This window comes from Chaetodon auriga, chromosome 7 (genome assembly GCF_051107435.1).
Source record: "Chaetodon auriga isolate fChaAug3 chromosome 7, fChaAug3.hap1, whole genome shotgun sequence".
Taxonomy (NCBI): Eukaryota; Metazoa; Chordata; class Actinopteri; order Chaetodontiformes; family Chaetodontidae; genus Chaetodon; species Chaetodon auriga.
In genome coordinates this window covers 2,537,880-2,555,026 of record NC_135080.1, presented here as the reverse complement: position 1 = coordinate 2,555,026, position 17,147 = coordinate 2,537,880, and the positions used below count along the sequence as shown (strand labels likewise).

At 47.6% G+C, this 17,147-nt stretch overlaps 1 protein-coding gene across 2 annotated transcripts in view; it reads right to left on the bottom strand.

Annotated features, from left to right (window-relative positions):
- Positions 1-17,147, bottom strand: part of slc8a2b (solute carrier family 8 member 2b) — a 105,800-nt gene that overhangs the window by 5,797 nt on the left and 82,856 nt on the right. For both annotated transcript variants that reach the window (XM_076734208.1, XM_076734209.1), the window contains 11 exons: positions 15,811-15,948; positions 15,491-15,718; positions 14,994-15,389; positions 14,143-14,268; positions 13,836-14,031; positions 13,006-13,136; positions 10,905-11,278; positions 7,298-7,401; positions 6,045-6,062; positions 3,550-3,674; positions 2,010-2,109 (listed from right to left, as the gene is read on the bottom strand). In XM_076734208.1, the coding sequence (XP_076590323.1) occupies positions 2,010-2,109; positions 3,550-3,674; positions 6,045-6,062; positions 7,298-7,401; positions 10,905-11,278; positions 13,006-13,136; positions 13,836-14,031; positions 14,143-14,268; positions 14,994-15,389; positions 15,491-15,718; positions 15,811-15,948 (1,936 nt within the window). The remainder of the gene's footprint in view (positions 1-2,009; positions 2,110-3,549; positions 3,675-6,044; positions 6,063-7,297; positions 7,402-10,904; positions 11,279-13,005; positions 13,137-13,835; positions 14,032-14,142; positions 14,269-14,993; positions 15,390-15,490; positions 15,719-15,810; positions 15,949-17,147) is intronic.

The window sequence follows — 17,147 nt, the reverse complement described above, 5'->3', positions numbered from 1 at the left end:
ATTCTGTCCATTCAGCTGACGCTTTCATCCAAAGCGACGCACAATGCGTCCATTCAGCCGTGTGGATACGAGCCAGCAGCGGCAAGAACCAGGAAGTGACCACAGGAGCACGTGCTGATCTTAAAATACAGACATGAGCCTGACTGGCCAGATGGTGGCGCTGTGATTGATGCCCAATAACATTTTGGAAAGGTCACAGCCCTCACATGGTATCATCTGACTGACTGTATCAACACCAAAATGGGTATCCAGCATGACTCATGTGAGACACACATTTCTATCATAAATGAGCAAGATGGATGAAAAAACATGGCCGCCCGCCGTCAACCAATAAGCTTCACAAAGGGCGGGGCGTAGCAGGAAAATGGCTATAACTCATTATCAATTTGTCCAATCTTCATACGTATCTTCAGGCCTGACCCATAGGGGGCGCCACAAATATCAAACACCTGCACGTGAAGCCCCAGTGGACAGGATTTCACCAGTTTCAGTGAACATGAACCAAACCCGGAGGGCCATGTTGATTGGTTCAAGTGGGCGTGACCAATCACATATTAACTCACAACTCAAGATGCCGCTGAGCAAACCTGATTAATCTCACTGGAGACGTTCTGCGCTACCTCCTGAACACACACGCCGAGTTTGGTTCAAAGCCGACGGAGCGTGGACGGATGGTGGACTACCGACAGGCTGCAGGCTTTGTGCTGGGTGGAGACGTCAAGCTCCGGCTGTTTGTATGTACCTCTCCCTTGTGTTTCTTCTTTGTTTTTCCTGTGTGTGTGCGTTTTCTGGGCGTGGCTCTCCATTGGACACTAGCCAACCTGCACACCTGTAACCCATCCACCAATCAGGCTCCTGCAGCACACGCTCAGCCTCTACTCTTTTCCCTGATCCCTGTCTCACGCTGGGTTTGGCTGCTCCTCAGGTTCATAACCTCCTGTGACCTCAGTCCGCCTCGCCCAGCGTCCAGCCCGTCCGTCCTCCACAGACGCCCCAGCTGACTGTCTGTAGTGAACCGTTACTGCCACTAGATGGCAGCCTTGAATTTAAAATCACCCTCTGACGCGTCTCACCCCTCTGCCTGTCCTCATGTGCTTCCACATCATCGCTCTCTCTTGCTTGTTGCATCACTGATATTTTAAACATTTTTATAAACAGATTCCTGATACTTTATGATAAAATACTGGGTCTGCATATTTACTGCAAAGAACTCTGCATTGTTTTGTCCTTGACTGCTTATTCAGGTGAACATTAACTTTAAATAATTACCTGAAAATCAATGCTGACAGACTCAACCAGTGTCTGTGTGCAGCTCCAACAATCTTTATGCAGTGTTTCCTTCAAAAACACTTCAGCTAATTAACTGTAAACGTCTCAGAGCGCTAACAGACAGGAGACAGTATTACACTCCAAACGGCTCCTCCGGCTCTTTAACTACAGGCGACTGCGACAGAGAGGGCCCCACAGAGATACCGTAAACTGGCATTTATCTTAATTAACTCCATGTTCTTGTCTAAAAAAGCAATTTCTCTTCACCTGACTTTCTGTGTGTACTGCTAAAGACCTGGATCAATACTGGTCTAGACATGAGCTGAGCAGCAGGAAGGGAACTGAACGAGCTCCACGCGAACGAGCAGAACCTACAGTTTACACAGCAGCAACAACAGGTTTGCAGGTGACAGAGCAGAGGGATATTTCACAAAGAGCAACACATCAGCAAACATCACACACGGATAATAAATCTGCTCTTTAAAAACAGTTTATGACATCATGAGAAAACAAACTGATGTAATGTTTTAAAGTCTCTATTTAAAAGGATCTTCAGGGATTTGGGCCGCCGGCTTACAGACAGACTGAATGATAAACTTGACTTAAACTATACAAACAGTGACTCATGAATCACATTTACAGCAGAGGCTTCGTTAAACACACACACACACACACACACACACGCACACGCACACGCACACGCACACGCACACGCACACTCGCACACACTCAGATCTCACCTGCACTGACAGTGACCGCCTCGACAAACTGCTCCCTCCAGGAGTGTGTGCCGATCACCAGCGCCAGGTTGGTCTTCTTAATGAGCTTGTCAACTGTGCTCTGCCAATCAGAAGGGAAACACACTTCATTAGCAACCAATTACAGCTGAGGACAGGTGACAGAGGCACTCAGGTGAGCTGTGCTGGGAGGCTGCGTCTGTCCATCACAGCAGCAATCTGAAACACCTTCGCTTTCGTTATGTGTGTGTTCTGGAAGCTGGGGTTTACGGGCAGCTGATGAGAGAGTTAACGTTGGAATAAGCTCGCAGGGAAAGTTAAAGAGAAGGAGAAGACATTTTCTCCACCGTGTGTCACACCTGCTCCACCCAGCCGAGCTGATTCTGTTTTATTTGCAGAGGATTTGATTTCCCGTCCGGCGAGACGCCTGCCACCACGTACAATAAACCTCCATTTGTATTGGAGTGGAGTTTCTCTGAATCTACTCATCAATAATAAAACGCTCTGTGCTTGAACAGATGTGCCGAGTTTGTCTGCCGCTGCCGTGACTCTGCCACAACGGGAGGAAAAACTTACTGTTGGTTTGTTTTGCTTTAGGAAAACACCTCAGCAGGTTCAACAACAAAATACAAGAAAGAGCAGATGATGCAGCCGGAGGCTCACGTCCATCGCCTGTGGACTCCATCTGAACGCCAGTTGCACTGACCTGCAGGTCGATTTTCACGAACCACAAATCAAAACAGTCTGATTCAGTCACACAGAGGCTGAAATCATTGAATTTTAGAGGTTTATTCATCCGTCTGTGTGTTGGACCTGAACTCAGACTTGTTGCGATGGCAGTAAACTCGGTTTAGTGCTCGGAGCGGCAGCAGATGTGGCGGCAGCTGCTTTCATTTGTTTAAAACACACCTGAACCCAAATCACATTTCAAATATACACCGCTCGCAGTCTTCTGTAAACCTGAAAAGCAGACGCAGCGGCGCTCTGCGCTCGCCACGACGGCTTGAATTCTGCGTGCCTCGAGCTAGCTGCTGTGCAGAGGGCGACACATGCTTCCTCAATAATTCAAACCCACATTAGACCTGCAAGCTGAGAGGGTCAGGACCCGAGTTCACTGTGTGAGAAAGAGTGTAAGAAACGCTCAGATCAAAGCCTTTTGCACACAGAATCTGGATCCCGAGAGTCACCGTCGACACTGTGAGACCACAAGTGTCCACAGTCCTGCTCTGGTTTGTGGTTTTAGGAGACAAATAGTCACATATTACTGGGACAGGCCTGAAAATCACATGCCGTGCATATAAAGTCTTGAAAATGACAGTTTATCTCCTGGGTAGTCTTCTTTGCCAGGTCTTTTCCTTTTATCATTCTCAATCACAACAAAATGATCAGGCTGAGTAATAAACTTTAAAGCTGCTTCAGGCGACCATCAGTGAGTCGTCAGCACGTTTACTGCCAGCCGCTGCCAACCTGCCCTCTAAACCGGGCGCTGCTCCTCCAGAGGACGTCAGGGCATCACGTAAAGAAAAGAAATCAACGAACGCACCTTGAACTCGTACGACTCCTCGATGACCACCTCCAGACGGCTGTGCTCTCCCAGGATGGGCTTCCCCATCTCAGCTATCCTCCGGGCCTCCTCCTCCTCCGCGCTCATCTGGCCCTCCCCCCCCTCTGTGGGAAGACGGGAGGGGTGATGTGGAGGAAACAAGAAGGACACCAGCAGTGAGTGCGGACTGGAACTGAAATGCATGTCACAGATATTTCCAGTTCCACCTCCATCAATAATAGATCATGAGTCAGCGTTTTATTCGGAGCTGCGCTTGTGTGCATCAGCACGAGGTGATGTGTGCAGGAGTGTGTGTGTGTGTGTGTGTGTGTGTGTGTGGGTGTGTTCTCACACAGCGTGGGAGAGGGACATGAGAAGATGACAGATGGACGTGTGTGTGTGTGTGTGAGAGAAGGCGCAGAAAAACAGCACAGCGACAGAGAAAGACAAAGACCGGAGAGGTGGATCTGCAGAGGGATGACGAGCAGGGCAGAAAGTTTCTCCCAAACCGTGAACACGTCGTCGTTTGGCTGCCAAACGGGAAGAAAATATCTTCTGTCTAAGGTTATGGCTGACGTTTGATGGTGAACTGTGGTCTTACAAAGTAAACTGTCCACAAACGTAGACCTGCGCAGGATTTGGCTTTCTTTTGAGCTTTCGGTCTGTCAGAGCTGTCAGAGCTCCATCAGATACATCTTCAACGTCAACAAGCTTTGGCCATTATGGCGCCGCTTCTATGCATTGAAAACCCTAAAAATAGCAGGAGAGTGTGAAGTCACTCCCATCGAGGGTGAAGAGGACGGCGTGGAGGTGAAGATGCTTTTAGCAGTACCATTATGACAGCTTGCCAGCGTATTCTGCATCATTACACAGTGAAAGGGGGCTTTTGGGATTTAAAGGAAAACGTCCATCATAATATCGAACCTGTAACTCCAAACGGAAACGAGCCGAAAGCTAACATCTTCGACTGTTTCACAGCATTAACCACGTGTTCATTATCTTTATCAGCAAGCTTTACTTTGAAAGTCGAACTGCACGTTGCATCAGTAAGCGACTGAAACACTGAAAAGATGATCAGACTCGTTGTTGAGTTTGTTGTTTGGGTTCACGTTCAGCTTGAATCAAACCTCAGACCTGAACGCTGCACGTCGCTGCTTCTTCGACTGTCTGAAATCCAATTAAGACAAAAATGACAACAACTAATCCTTTGCTGTGCTGGACAGTAGGTTTACTGAGCAGATGTGGTCTTTTTTCACAAAGTTTGTCCTCCTGGGCTTCCATACAGTGTTAAAGAGAGAGAGCAACCAGCAACTTAGAGGAAGAGGGATTAACGCTGAGTGTGTTTCATGCCTGCTGTAAGTGTTTCTATTCATTCCTTCTGCTCAGGAGGGTGGGAATATACAGGAGAGTGTGTGTGTGTGTGTGTGTGTGTGTGTGTGTGTGTGTGTGTGTGTGAAGAGCAGGTCCTCATCGCAGGCAGTTTCTGGCTAATTACGAGAAGCCTGTAAGAGTGAAGCAGCATATGGCTGCCCTGCCTGCAGCGTTCACTGACACTATTTCAAGCTGTCGTAAACACACAAACACACAGTCGGACGCACAAACTCAAACATGGCGTCACTCCGCTCTGAGGTGTTTCCTCTGGGCGGCGAATTTAATCCAAGAACAAGATGAACAAATCAATCAGGTCTTAAAGTTTTCGCCTCGCACACAAAAGCTCAGAGATCCTCGTGATGATTAATATCATGACATATGTACACACGATAAAGCGCAGCCGCTGCGGGCTCCATTTGTTTGTCTAAGAAAGGCCACAGACACGGCGATATATCTGCATCAGCACGCAGCGACGGCACACAAAGGAAGGCCGGAGTGCCGAGCGCCAACTCATTTGTGAGCATTTATCTCCAAACCGTTCTATTGTGCTGTGCTGAGATTCACGGAGGCCAGTTCTCCAGTGATCCAAATGCAAACAGACAAATACCCATCGTCCCCCAGCAAGGCTGAAAGAGGTGAGGTGCCGAGCAAACAATGACCCGGCTGAGCAGAGCACCTGAGCGATTACAGCCCAAACAGACTGTGGCATCTGTTCAATCACATTCAGACTCTGATGCATGTGAAATATCGGAAATGAAAGTAATCTGGAATAACTGTCTGACAGTAATGAGTCTCTGCTGACGCCGACTGGATAAGACGCTCAAACAGCTGCAGCCTTTCTTTCAGAGGAACGCTGCTCTGATTTCTCTGCTGGTCTTTGGATGCACTTCCTGTCGCATGTGGCAAACAGGTGGAGGCGAGACCGTCACACTTCCTCTGAATCACCGAGCTGCCAGGACTCACATTATTATTATTATTGTGACTTTCTGACTTCCTATAGAACAAACTATTTATCAATCAAATAAAAAATAAAAATAAAAATAAAATAAAATAATCATAAGGTTAACTGACGATGAAAATCATCGTTACTCGCTTTGAGCTCCAGAACATTCAGATGGTCTTACCTTGGTTGAGCAGCAGAGCTGTGAAGAGAGGACAGGAGAAAGAGCAGTGAGTGCAGCAGAATATATATATATATAAGATATAATAACAGCACACATTCAGACAGCAGCAACACAATCAAAGGCTCAGTAAAACATCAAAGTTTAAGTTTAAGCACCAGAGATGTTCACTGAGCTGCTGTTCGTCACCGCTCTGCAGTCCAGCTCTCACTTCGTCTGAACTTCACCTGCTTTCACTCACTCATCATGTCCAACACAAACAAACAAACCATCACTTCCTGCCCTTCATCATTAACAGAAATCTTCCTCTGTCCTACAGCTGCTCGTGTTTTCTGTTAATATCACACTGCGGCGACGGGCGTCTGGTGTAAGATGGAGGTTTATTGATCCCGGCGGGTGAAGTGGGTCACTGAAGCAGCTAAAAAACAAACCGGAGCCGAAGACAAAAGAAAGAGGCTGAAGCACTGAAAACACAAAGCAGAGCAGCAGAGAAATAAACGATTTCATGCTTATTTGAATCTGAAAGCTGCACTGACCGTCTGTATAAAGCTGTCAATGACACGCTGAACTGCATCAATCTGAGTGTTGATGCTCTACATTTCATGTGAGGAGAGATCAGACCGACAAAAGCCTCCACAGGGTGAAACACGCAGAGGCTTCAGCTCTTCACATTCGACTGAGAGGACATGGATTCTGCTGCAAACCGCTGCAGCCATGCACAAAGCCTTTTAAAGCACCTTAATCACCTGGACGAGCTGCAGCTCCACCTGCTGAGCATCAAGTGTCCACAGGCAGCCAAACTACAACAACCACAAACCAAAGAGAAGTAAGACGACGGAGGAACTGAAGCTTTACTTCGCGTGTTCTGACCCAGAAAGACGACATTTAGAAGAGTTTGTTTGTCTGTGAAGCCCACGACGAAGAGTCCACCCTAACCTCTGGACCAGGTGACTTCATGCTTCACTCCTCGACCAGAACCGAGAGGCAACAATGCATCAGATTTTTCCTTCGTGGTGTGAAAAAAGTCCAAAAACTGAGTGAAATCTGGACCTTTCTGACCAGCAAATTCAATATCAGCAACTGTAACGCTGTCACTGCTTCCATATTACCTCAGATGGGGTTCAGTTCTCAGCCCTACACATGCTGTCGTGTAATTATTATTATTAAATAATGATCAAATGAAAAAATAAAATAAAAATAAAATCACGTCAAATCAAATCAAACTGAGTCAAAAACAACGTCCTGTTCATTCGTACCTGAGATTCCCCTCTTCAGCCAGCGCGGCTCCTCCAACACGATGTAGAAGTTCTCATGCTTTTCATATTCTTCATCATCAATTATCCTCACCTGGAAAGTCTGACTACACACACACACACACACACACACAAACACACACACACACACACACACACACACACACACACACACAGAAACAAAAGAATTTTTACAAATTTAGTGATATTTTTTATTCCTGCAAACAGTCTCATGTTTCTCATGGCAATCCATACACACACTTGTACATGCTGACTCACACACATGCACACGCACACACAAACACAAACACAAACACAAACACAAACACAAACGCAAACGCAAACACAAACACACACACAAACACAAACACACACACACACACACACACACAGCTGTCACTGAAAGACGCAAATGAAGTAAAGCATTTCATCAATAAGTAATATAGCGTTCGCAGGGTCTTCACCACAGGTCGTCCATGTTATCGACAAGTTCTTGCAAACCTCAAGACACACACACACACACACACAAACACACACACACACACACACACACACACACACACACACACACACACAGGAGTCTCCCTCCTGTTGACTCTGATCTGGACCTGCTGCTGTGTAAATCAGAGCAGAAAAAAGCAGGACGCAGAGAGAGGGACGGATCGATGAGTCAGTCAAAGGTCGCAGCAGATGAAGACAGAAAGAAAGTCAGAAAAAAGAAGCAAAGAAGAAGAAAGTGAGACATTCAGGCAGAAATAGACGATAGCAGTGAGAGGAAGGTGCGAGAGGACGGATCTGGCGATGGATGACTGTGCGGCTTGTCTGATCTTTTTCAGTGGAAGGTGCTCACAAGCTGGATGTGTTTTTCTTTTTCTTCATTCACTGATGTGAATAAAAACATATGAGGAGACGTCTGGGCTGAGTTGTCTTTGTGTCCGGCTGGTGAATATAAGTCCAATATTCCCACTCTTTTATGAAATATCTGCTCTTTAGCTGCTAAATGCTCCACTGTGTTCACCAGCTGGTCTCAGCCTGAGTCTGTCTGCTGTTGTTACAGCCACTTTAAATGTAAAGAAGTTTGCTGATAACGCTTTAATGCATAATGCTTTCGTTCATATTTGATATATAATGTACGTGCAGGATCTTCAGGAAACATTCTCCGAAAGTTTCCACTGGATGAATTAAAGTTTGTGAGGCTGACGGCACTGAAACTGAGGAGCAAAGGAGCGACAAAGTAGGAAAATGTCTTCATGCCGTGTGACGTATGAGCGGTGATGGCTTGGTCTGAGAGGAGAGGAAGTGATGATTACAGGAGCGCTTAGTGTCTCTGAGGACTGCTGGACTGAAGTGTCACTATGGAAACTAACTCACAGACGGCAGAGATTGAAATCAGGCAGAGAGGACGAGGTGGCTGAAGAGGAAAAGAGAATGAAAGATGAAGGGAACGGTATGGAGATGAGGAAGAGGAAGTGAAGTGAAGGCACGGAGAAAACAGTGCATGAGGGGAAAGAGTGAAGCCGAGGACGGAAGAGACAAAGGAGGGACACATGAAGGAGGGAGGTCTAAAGAAAGGGGTGCAAACACGAGACGAGGAGCAACGGAGGGGAGAGCTTCCAGTTTCTAACCACCAGCAAACAAGCAAAGCTCCTGAAGGGTGGAGACGGGCGTGGAGTCCAGGTCCCAGCGGACGTCTTTACCACGATTCTACCTGACATGTTGTGGCGCTAAAGAGGAGCTGAAACTGCTCTCCTCATAGAGCTCCCTGAGGTCTGAGAGGAAGGAGTCTCCTCCCGAGGAGAAAGTACTCTGAGCTGCAGAGGCATGAAGCACTGTGGGAGTGCAGTCACTGTGATTTTCACAAAAGTTGGATCTGGAGGCTTGTCGGCGCCTCAGCAGTAATGAAGTGGCTGAATGTAGTCGGACAGAAGCTGAAAAGGGCCAGAAGGGACAGACGAGGCGGACAGAGAAAGCTTGTGGCTGCAGATGAAGTGAAAAAGATGACGACGGTGTCAGTCCAGGAGTAGAAATGTTCCAGGTGACACATACTCAGACAGGGCAACCGGGCCATCATTAACCACCAGAGGAACAAAATGGAATAAATTCACCCTTAAGAGCAGAGCCGATGTGCTGCTGACACTGTGAAAAATATAACTGAAAGTCTTCCATCATCACAGAAACACACTGAGATCCATCCGGTCAGCCATCAGCAGCCCTGTCTCACCTGCTTCAGGACGCTGTCAGTCAGTGAAGCTGCCAGTTCACATCACTGTCACACACAGTCCACTCGAGCTTCTCACAGCAGCTGCACCAACACAAAGACAGGCCTCACAGCTAACCCTCCGCTGTATTCCAGCACGCCCTGCAAGGTTTCTACACTTCTAATGAAAGAAAATGCACCTCATCAAACTTGAACCAACTCCTCAGACATGCACATCTCATCCAGCCGTCACCTCCTGCTACTCCCCGCAACAGCAACCACCGAGGTCAAGAACAAAGAGTTCTTTATCGGTGAGATGAGAGACAGCATCTCAGCATCATATACATCTAGTATATGTGTTACCCCATTCACAAGTGTAATAACAAGATCCATTTAATATTTGTTGACATGGTTCAGTCCGGACTAACAGACCGACTGTCAGAGACTCTGCCAACCCTGGAGCCTCTCAGCTAGCACGGCTAAAGACGCTCACATGCCAAAATATTTCACAATTTAAACTCAAATCAAATCTTGAGTCCATGCGGGCTTCCAGGTTTTACATAACTTCATGACAGCCTCCAGAAGCTGACTGAGGAAAGGACATTATGAGGGAGCTGTCAGTCAAACAAGCACATTACATTCACAGTGCCATGAAAGGTAAGGTCCACTCAAACACACCACGTACACAAACATACACACTGTGACTCACACAGACAGAGGGTCAGGGTCAGCCCTGATCAATAAGGGATGGGATCGGTGTCAGGCACAAAGACAAAGCTGGAGGAGGTGGAGAGGAGAGAATAAAGGAGAGGAAAGGTGAGGATGAGGGTGGGAGAGAAGGGAGGGCAAAGCTCCATCCCTCTGCTCCTCCTCTCTCTCTTTTACTGCATGTGATTCTTAGAGATAAACTCCTTCAAATATGAGTTTCAGAGGAATGAAGACGTTACTGTCTCATGAATCCAAATGTATTTGAAATCAAATCGTTTCAGGCATTTCACCTGCCAGAGAGAAATTACTCAACATTCAAATCTGTAGATCTCTGTATAAAGCTGCAGAGCGGTGCATTCTGGGAGTCAGAGATGATTTGTTTTCCGACCGGCCGCCTGATTAACTACCGCAGGAAGCCAAAGGGCTGAAAAATACTCATTTTAAAAGAACACGGCATCTGACAGACGCTGGGTATTAGAGACGCAGGTTCAGGGACAGAAAGCTGGTTTTAATTCCAGGACTGGATGATTTTCACTACAGACAGCAGACAAAGAGCAACATCCAGTGGAGCTCTGTCCGTGTTCGCCTGATGGGTCTAATATTAACTCTGCTCTCAGCTCTGGTTTGGTCTCCACCTCCAGAGGAAAACATCTGGCTGTTTGGATAAGCTTCATGTAAAAACCAGCGATGTCCAGTTTGACTCACGTGGTCTGGTCGTTGATGAACTCCAGCTCTCCCCTGGCGTCCTCGTAGTCGTCTCCAGCCTTGGCGGTGCCGGACTCGGTGTGGTACGGCAGGATGACGGTGCCGCGGGCGCCCGAGTTACGCACCACCGTCACCTCCATGGTGCCCACGCTCTCGCTCACCCGCACCATGCGCTCGCTGAACGTGAAGATGCCGGCGTGGTCGTCATCCAGGATGGTCACTGTGGCGACCAGGGGCTCAACCAGGCGGGCTTTGGGGGTGGCGCCCACCTCATCGCTCTCGAACATCCCCTCTGCGTCGCCAACGCGCAGGTTCAACAGGCGCACGAAGAAGTGCTCGTCCTCCTCGAAGATGTCGTCGTCGATTATACCGACCTGCAGAGCGAAGAGTCATTATCGAGTCATTATTCTGTGACGTGCTGTTTAAAGGGAGCTGGTACCAACCCGGCCATCATATAAACAGCAGCTCCACTTACAAGACTCATCTGGAGACTGCTGTCATCTGATCAGTTCACCGCACGCTAACTAACAGGTGGGCGCTTCCAAATCAGATTATGGTGGCAATGTAATAAAAAGAAAGACGCTCCTGAGAGATCAGAAGTCTATTTTACTTTGACTAAAAGGTAGAAAAAGATATGACTGACGCTCTCAGACCACTGCTCTCTGACAGACGAACAGCTGACGAGCTTTGTTTGGTCCTGCAGTAACTCATCAGACAGCGGGACAGTTTTATAATTGACTGTCTGGTCTGTGTTACTGATGGGGTCAACCTGCTCGCTGAGGACGCAGCTCAGACCTTCACTCACTCAGCAGACGTGCAGCGACACTTCATTATACTTTCATTTCATGCGCAGGCGTCCACGCGCTGCAGCCGTGCTGTTTGCTCTGAGGGACATCGAGCATTCAGTCAGACTCGTCGGTCAAGCTGGAGATCTGAAAACGCTTTAAATCAGTATTATTAACTGATATCATGACTGCTCTGCCACTGAGATTCGACCATGTTGAATCAGTGCAGCAGGCTTTGCACACCGTCGTCCTTTACACTTGAATAACTGTCTAAATAATTAGATTCATTCCAGCTTGAATGACTGACGATCTCCTCCTTTTGATAGAACAATTATGACTCTTCATTACAAAGAGTGTCGACCTCTTTCGCTATAATCAGCAGAGGATACGTCCTGTGAAGGCTGCAGCGATGAAACCGGAGCTCTGGCAGACGAGTGAGACGTTCAGCTTTAATTGGTTTCTGCTGCTCGTTGCTGGCACAGTGATCGATGAAATCCACTCGTATGCTGTTCAAATAATGACACTGACCTTTGTAATGTACTCGCTCAGTCTTCTTCACCCATTCGCTCATGCTAGATGGGCCAATTTACCCTGTCTGTTTTCTAATGTCCCACCCCCCCCGTGCTTCTTTTATGTGACTCTTTGGGCTGCTCGCCTTTCATCCAGCCCTCGCTCTTCTTTTCATCTTTCATCAAACCTCGTCTTTACCTGTGTGCTTTTAATTCACAGACGAGTGCACTTTAAAAAGTACCATTCTGTTTCTGTGCCTCCGTGAAAACTATGTAGTTTGATCCCAAGTTCAGGTTGCAGAGACAAAAGTTTGGGATCGAACTTCCTTCTTTTCATTGAAGACCTGGAGGGTTTTTAGCTGAAAGGCAGCAACATAAACTGTCCGTCTCCTCACGGAGACGTTTGTTTAAATCCTGTATGTGATCTCTGTGAGGACTGACAAACGGTCATCAGCGTCAGGAGAGCCTGAAGCAGCTGCAGCGTGTGTCTGCCTTTTCACTGTTAAACGGTCCCATTATGATCTCATCCATCGTTAATGAAAAGCTGTTTATTAGAACAGCTTTCAATGGCCCCTTTATTTCTGTTAAACCTTCATTTTGTATCTGTGGGCAGCAGCAGCAACAAGGGCAGCAGATGCAGTAATATCAGAGTATTTCTACACACAGCAGTAATAGTGTGATAGTGGTGTCAGGTAATCAATAACATCCACTTTTCATACTGCTGGAGGCAGCTGAAAGGCTCACAAGCCTGCAGAAATATGAACAATAAAACAATACAATGATGCCTGCTCATCTCTCTTCACTCACCTTGATCTCTCTGCGAGTCTCTCCAGGTTTGAACACCAGCGTTCCTTCGCTGTACTCGTAATCTGACCCAGCATTGGCTGACCCGTCCTCGGTCCTGTAGTCCACGTAGAAGGTGTTCTCTCCCAGACCGCCTGGACGGCACAAATGGAACAAAATGACGACGGAGCACGTCATCTTTCAAACTTTGTTCCATTAAAAAAGCGGTAATCTGTAGTCACATGAAGAGATTCTGCTCTGAAAACATCATTAAACCCCGTCACGTCTTTACGTCTGCTCTACATTAGCGTCTGCTGGAGGTTCCCTTTATACAGACTGTAATTCAAATCTATCACCTGATGAAATACAAAGTCTTAAAATACCTCGTTGTGGTTTAAAGTGTCCCATAATAATGACTGATAAATAACTTCAGTAAGATTTTGAATGGAGGACTTTAACTTGGAGCTGATTATTTCGACATTGTGAAGCTTCTGCTCTTACTCTTGGGGGGGTCTTGGGGAGAAAGACTGCACATGTGGAAAAAACTTTGTGAAATCTGATAAGGTCACGTCGGCTGGGGCGGAAAAAGATGATATCTGTGGTTCTGCTGTATCGATTTCCACAACGACTCTGACAGTTTTAAAGACAGTGCGATGCTGAAAGGATCTGAGCCCTCCTTTAACCACTGCTTTAATCCAGTGATTAAAGAGCAGACCAGTGCGTGAAAATAAAGTCTGGGCTTGTTGCTTTAAGCTCGGAATGCAGGAAAATGACAAACTCACAGAATAAAAACTGAACAGATCAAAAGACAGATAAAAAATTCACGTGAACTAAACATCATCTTCTGTCGCTACCTTGACAGATGACAGCCAGCGTGAGGACGCCGCAGTTCTCCATGCACTGACTGTGGGCACTTTCGAATGAGATGCGGCTGCATATCCCCAGGTCTTCGTCTTCTGGCTCTTCCTCGTCGGTCACGGCTGTGCGGCGAGCGTGGTCGGCGGCGTGCTTCTTCAGGACGTTACCAGCCCCGATCATCATGCGAGTCGCCTTGAGGGAGACGGACAGAACGACAGCGTTTACTTCCACGTCTTTCTTAAGTGTAAGTGTCTCATCTAGACTTTTAATGTAAATGAATGTGTGTGTGTGTGTGTGTGTTACCTGGATGCGGTAGAAGGCTCGGCTCTTCTGCTGGTGCAGCAGTGCGTAGTAGTTGGCCAGCTCCACCAGCTGGTCGAGCTCTTTGTCGGGATATTTCTGTTTCAGCTCCTTCAGGATTCGAATCACCTGAGGAGAGACGAGAGGACACACTCCTGACTGAAGCACACACACTACACACACTGATGGCATGCATGAATATACGAGTGGTTTAATCCATCAGCACATCACGATGTTAAGTGCAAAGTTTAGCTGCATCCAGCCTCTCAACCCTCCCACATGTCCATCCCTCTGTCCTATCGTTGCCTCTTAAACTTGTCTCACTTCCTCTCCTTCTTCTCCTCAACAGGAAGAGCATCGACTCTCTGCATACTGTTATCTGTATTCTGTGTTTTCTAAGTGAAGAAGTAAAAAGTTCACAAAATAAATCTGAACTGCAGCCATTCATCACAGCTGGAAACAGCCCCACATGTTCTCATCAGCTGTTACGGCTCCTGCGGGCAAATTATCCACGTTTTGCACTTTAATCATGCCGTAATCAGGAGAGAAGAAACTGTTTTCTGTGTTAAAGGCAGTTTTCGCAAACAAAAAAAATCTGTAAAATGAGATTAGAGAATCATTACGGAGCAGAATCTGCAGTGATGACCGTGAACGGGCTCTGTTACAGCTGTGTGAATTAAAAACACAGCTGTAACTCTCCTCATTTCAGCGTCTCTGATGCTGAATAAATGCTGTGCAGGAAAAGGAAAAGCGTGAATTCAGCGTGTTTCCTCGTGTAGTGATGGAGGTAAAACATGCAAAAACTCTGCTGGGGAAAATGCTTCGCATGTCTCTCCCTCCTCCCCGTCTCTCACCTCCTTGCGGCTCTCGTCCAGCTCCTTGCTGCTCTCCACATTGACCATCGTGCTGTTGGAGATGGGCAAGTTGCCCCTGGCTCCCGCTGCCACGGCCCCCGCTGCCGCTCCGATGTTATTGGCCGCAGCGCCCGCTGTACCGTCCTGATTCCCGCCCCCGCAGTTCTCGGCAGGGACCACGGCGCCCCCTCGTGGTGGGAACTTGCCGTCTATGATCATCTCCATGCCGCCCTTGTTGGGTGTCAGGTCTCCCTCTGTCTCCACAACGATGCCGTGGCGCTTGTCCGCACGGTAACGCTTGCCCATGTACTTGTAGAAGAGCAGCCGGCGGTCGGCGATCCAAGCCAGGATGACACACACCGGGAAGTAGAGCAGGGTCACCAAGGCCTCCCACACCTGAAACACACACATCATCATCCTTCCTTCTTTTTCTTTTGGGTTTTGTCTTTACTGAGAGAAAATGACATTTTAGAAAGGGGGGAGAGAGTCTGTCTCACCTCCACGACGCCGGGCGACATGACAGACAGGATGAGGTAGAGCCAGATGTAGGCGAAGATGCTCCAGAAGGCGGTGATGAAGAACACCCTGAGGTGCTTGATCTTGCGGGTCTCGCCGTTGGGGATCGTCCACACGCAGATCCCGAGGATAACAAACATGTTGAAGGCGGCGCTGCCAACGATGGTTCCTGGTCCCAACTCCCCGGCCTTGAAGTCGTGACCACACACCTGGAGAGGTGTGACACGTGTGAGGGACGAGTCAAATATCGTCGGACGAGTCAAATATCGTTGACTGACATATAAACACAGAAGAGTTTTACCTCTATGACAGACAGAAGAATCTCTGGAGCGCTGGAGCCCAGAGCCATGAGCGTCAGATTGGACACCGTCTCGTTCCAGATTCGAACCGTCGCCACTGATGTTTCCCCGTTAGGCATCGTGATGGTCACCTCCTTCTCCTGTTGGCCGAACACACACACACACACACACACACACACACACACACACACACATTGTGTTGACTGACTGCAAATTAACTCTGTGGATGAACCACGATGATCCATGTTCAGCACTTTTTCGAGTTCTGTGGAAACAACAGTGTTGAGCACCGCGCAAATACCTGTAGTGCAGCACTACACACACACACACACACACACACACACACACACACACACACACACACACACACACACACACACACACACACACACACACACGCGCAAACACACACACACAACAAACCAACCTTCTGCTAAAACAGGTGTTGCTGTGTCAGTCACAGTGATGGATTGTGGGACACATAATAGGACATTCATTAAGATTGATCTTGAACAGGATAGATGATCAGCCTCTTTCCTCCATCAGCTCTTTCATTTCTCTTCATTCATCCTCACTTTTCACCTCTGCTTTCTCCCGCCTGTGTTTATTTGTGTCAACCACGCCCACAGCCACTGTTTGAGACCAGGCTTTAATTTGAAGACATATGGTGCGTACACACTGAGCGTCAGCAGCTGGATCCTACTTTCAAACTAAATGCAGAAGACAAATCGTAGACGTGTCCGTGGAATGAGTGAATAGAGACAGATGGAGGTAAACAGGCTACAGGAAGGATAACTCACTAAATCATCCAACAGTGAGGAGGAGCAGCTTCGTTCATTAGCAGCACTTAAATAATATCCCTGACTGTGGACAATTCCTGTCCTCCATCACAGCCCACCCGACGTGTTCAGCTGTCTTCCATTAACTTGCTCTGTTGAGTGCGATTATCAAAAGCAGGTTAACCAAAGTTGTAGCATATCAGGCACAGAATGCTTCAGTCGTTTGATCAGCAGCTCTACATGGCGCCGTAGTTGAGGAAGCGATGAACATTTCAAAAAATAAGGTAGAAATTTAACAGCTGAGGACAACTTGCTCGTTCACCATTTGCCTTCAAGAACACTGTGATGGTCTGCTGCTGCTTCATTGATTCTGAGTCCCACAAACAGCTGAAAGAAAATCAGGTTTGCGTTTTGCGGCTGTCTCTCGTCCTTTTTACTCGCTCCTGCTGACCTTCACGTCTCCTCGTCCTCCTACTCCATTCAAACCTCCAAGGACTCCTCCTCTCTTTTTCTACAGTGCTTATGACTGCAGCCTCAACATCCGAACCATTACAGGCCGC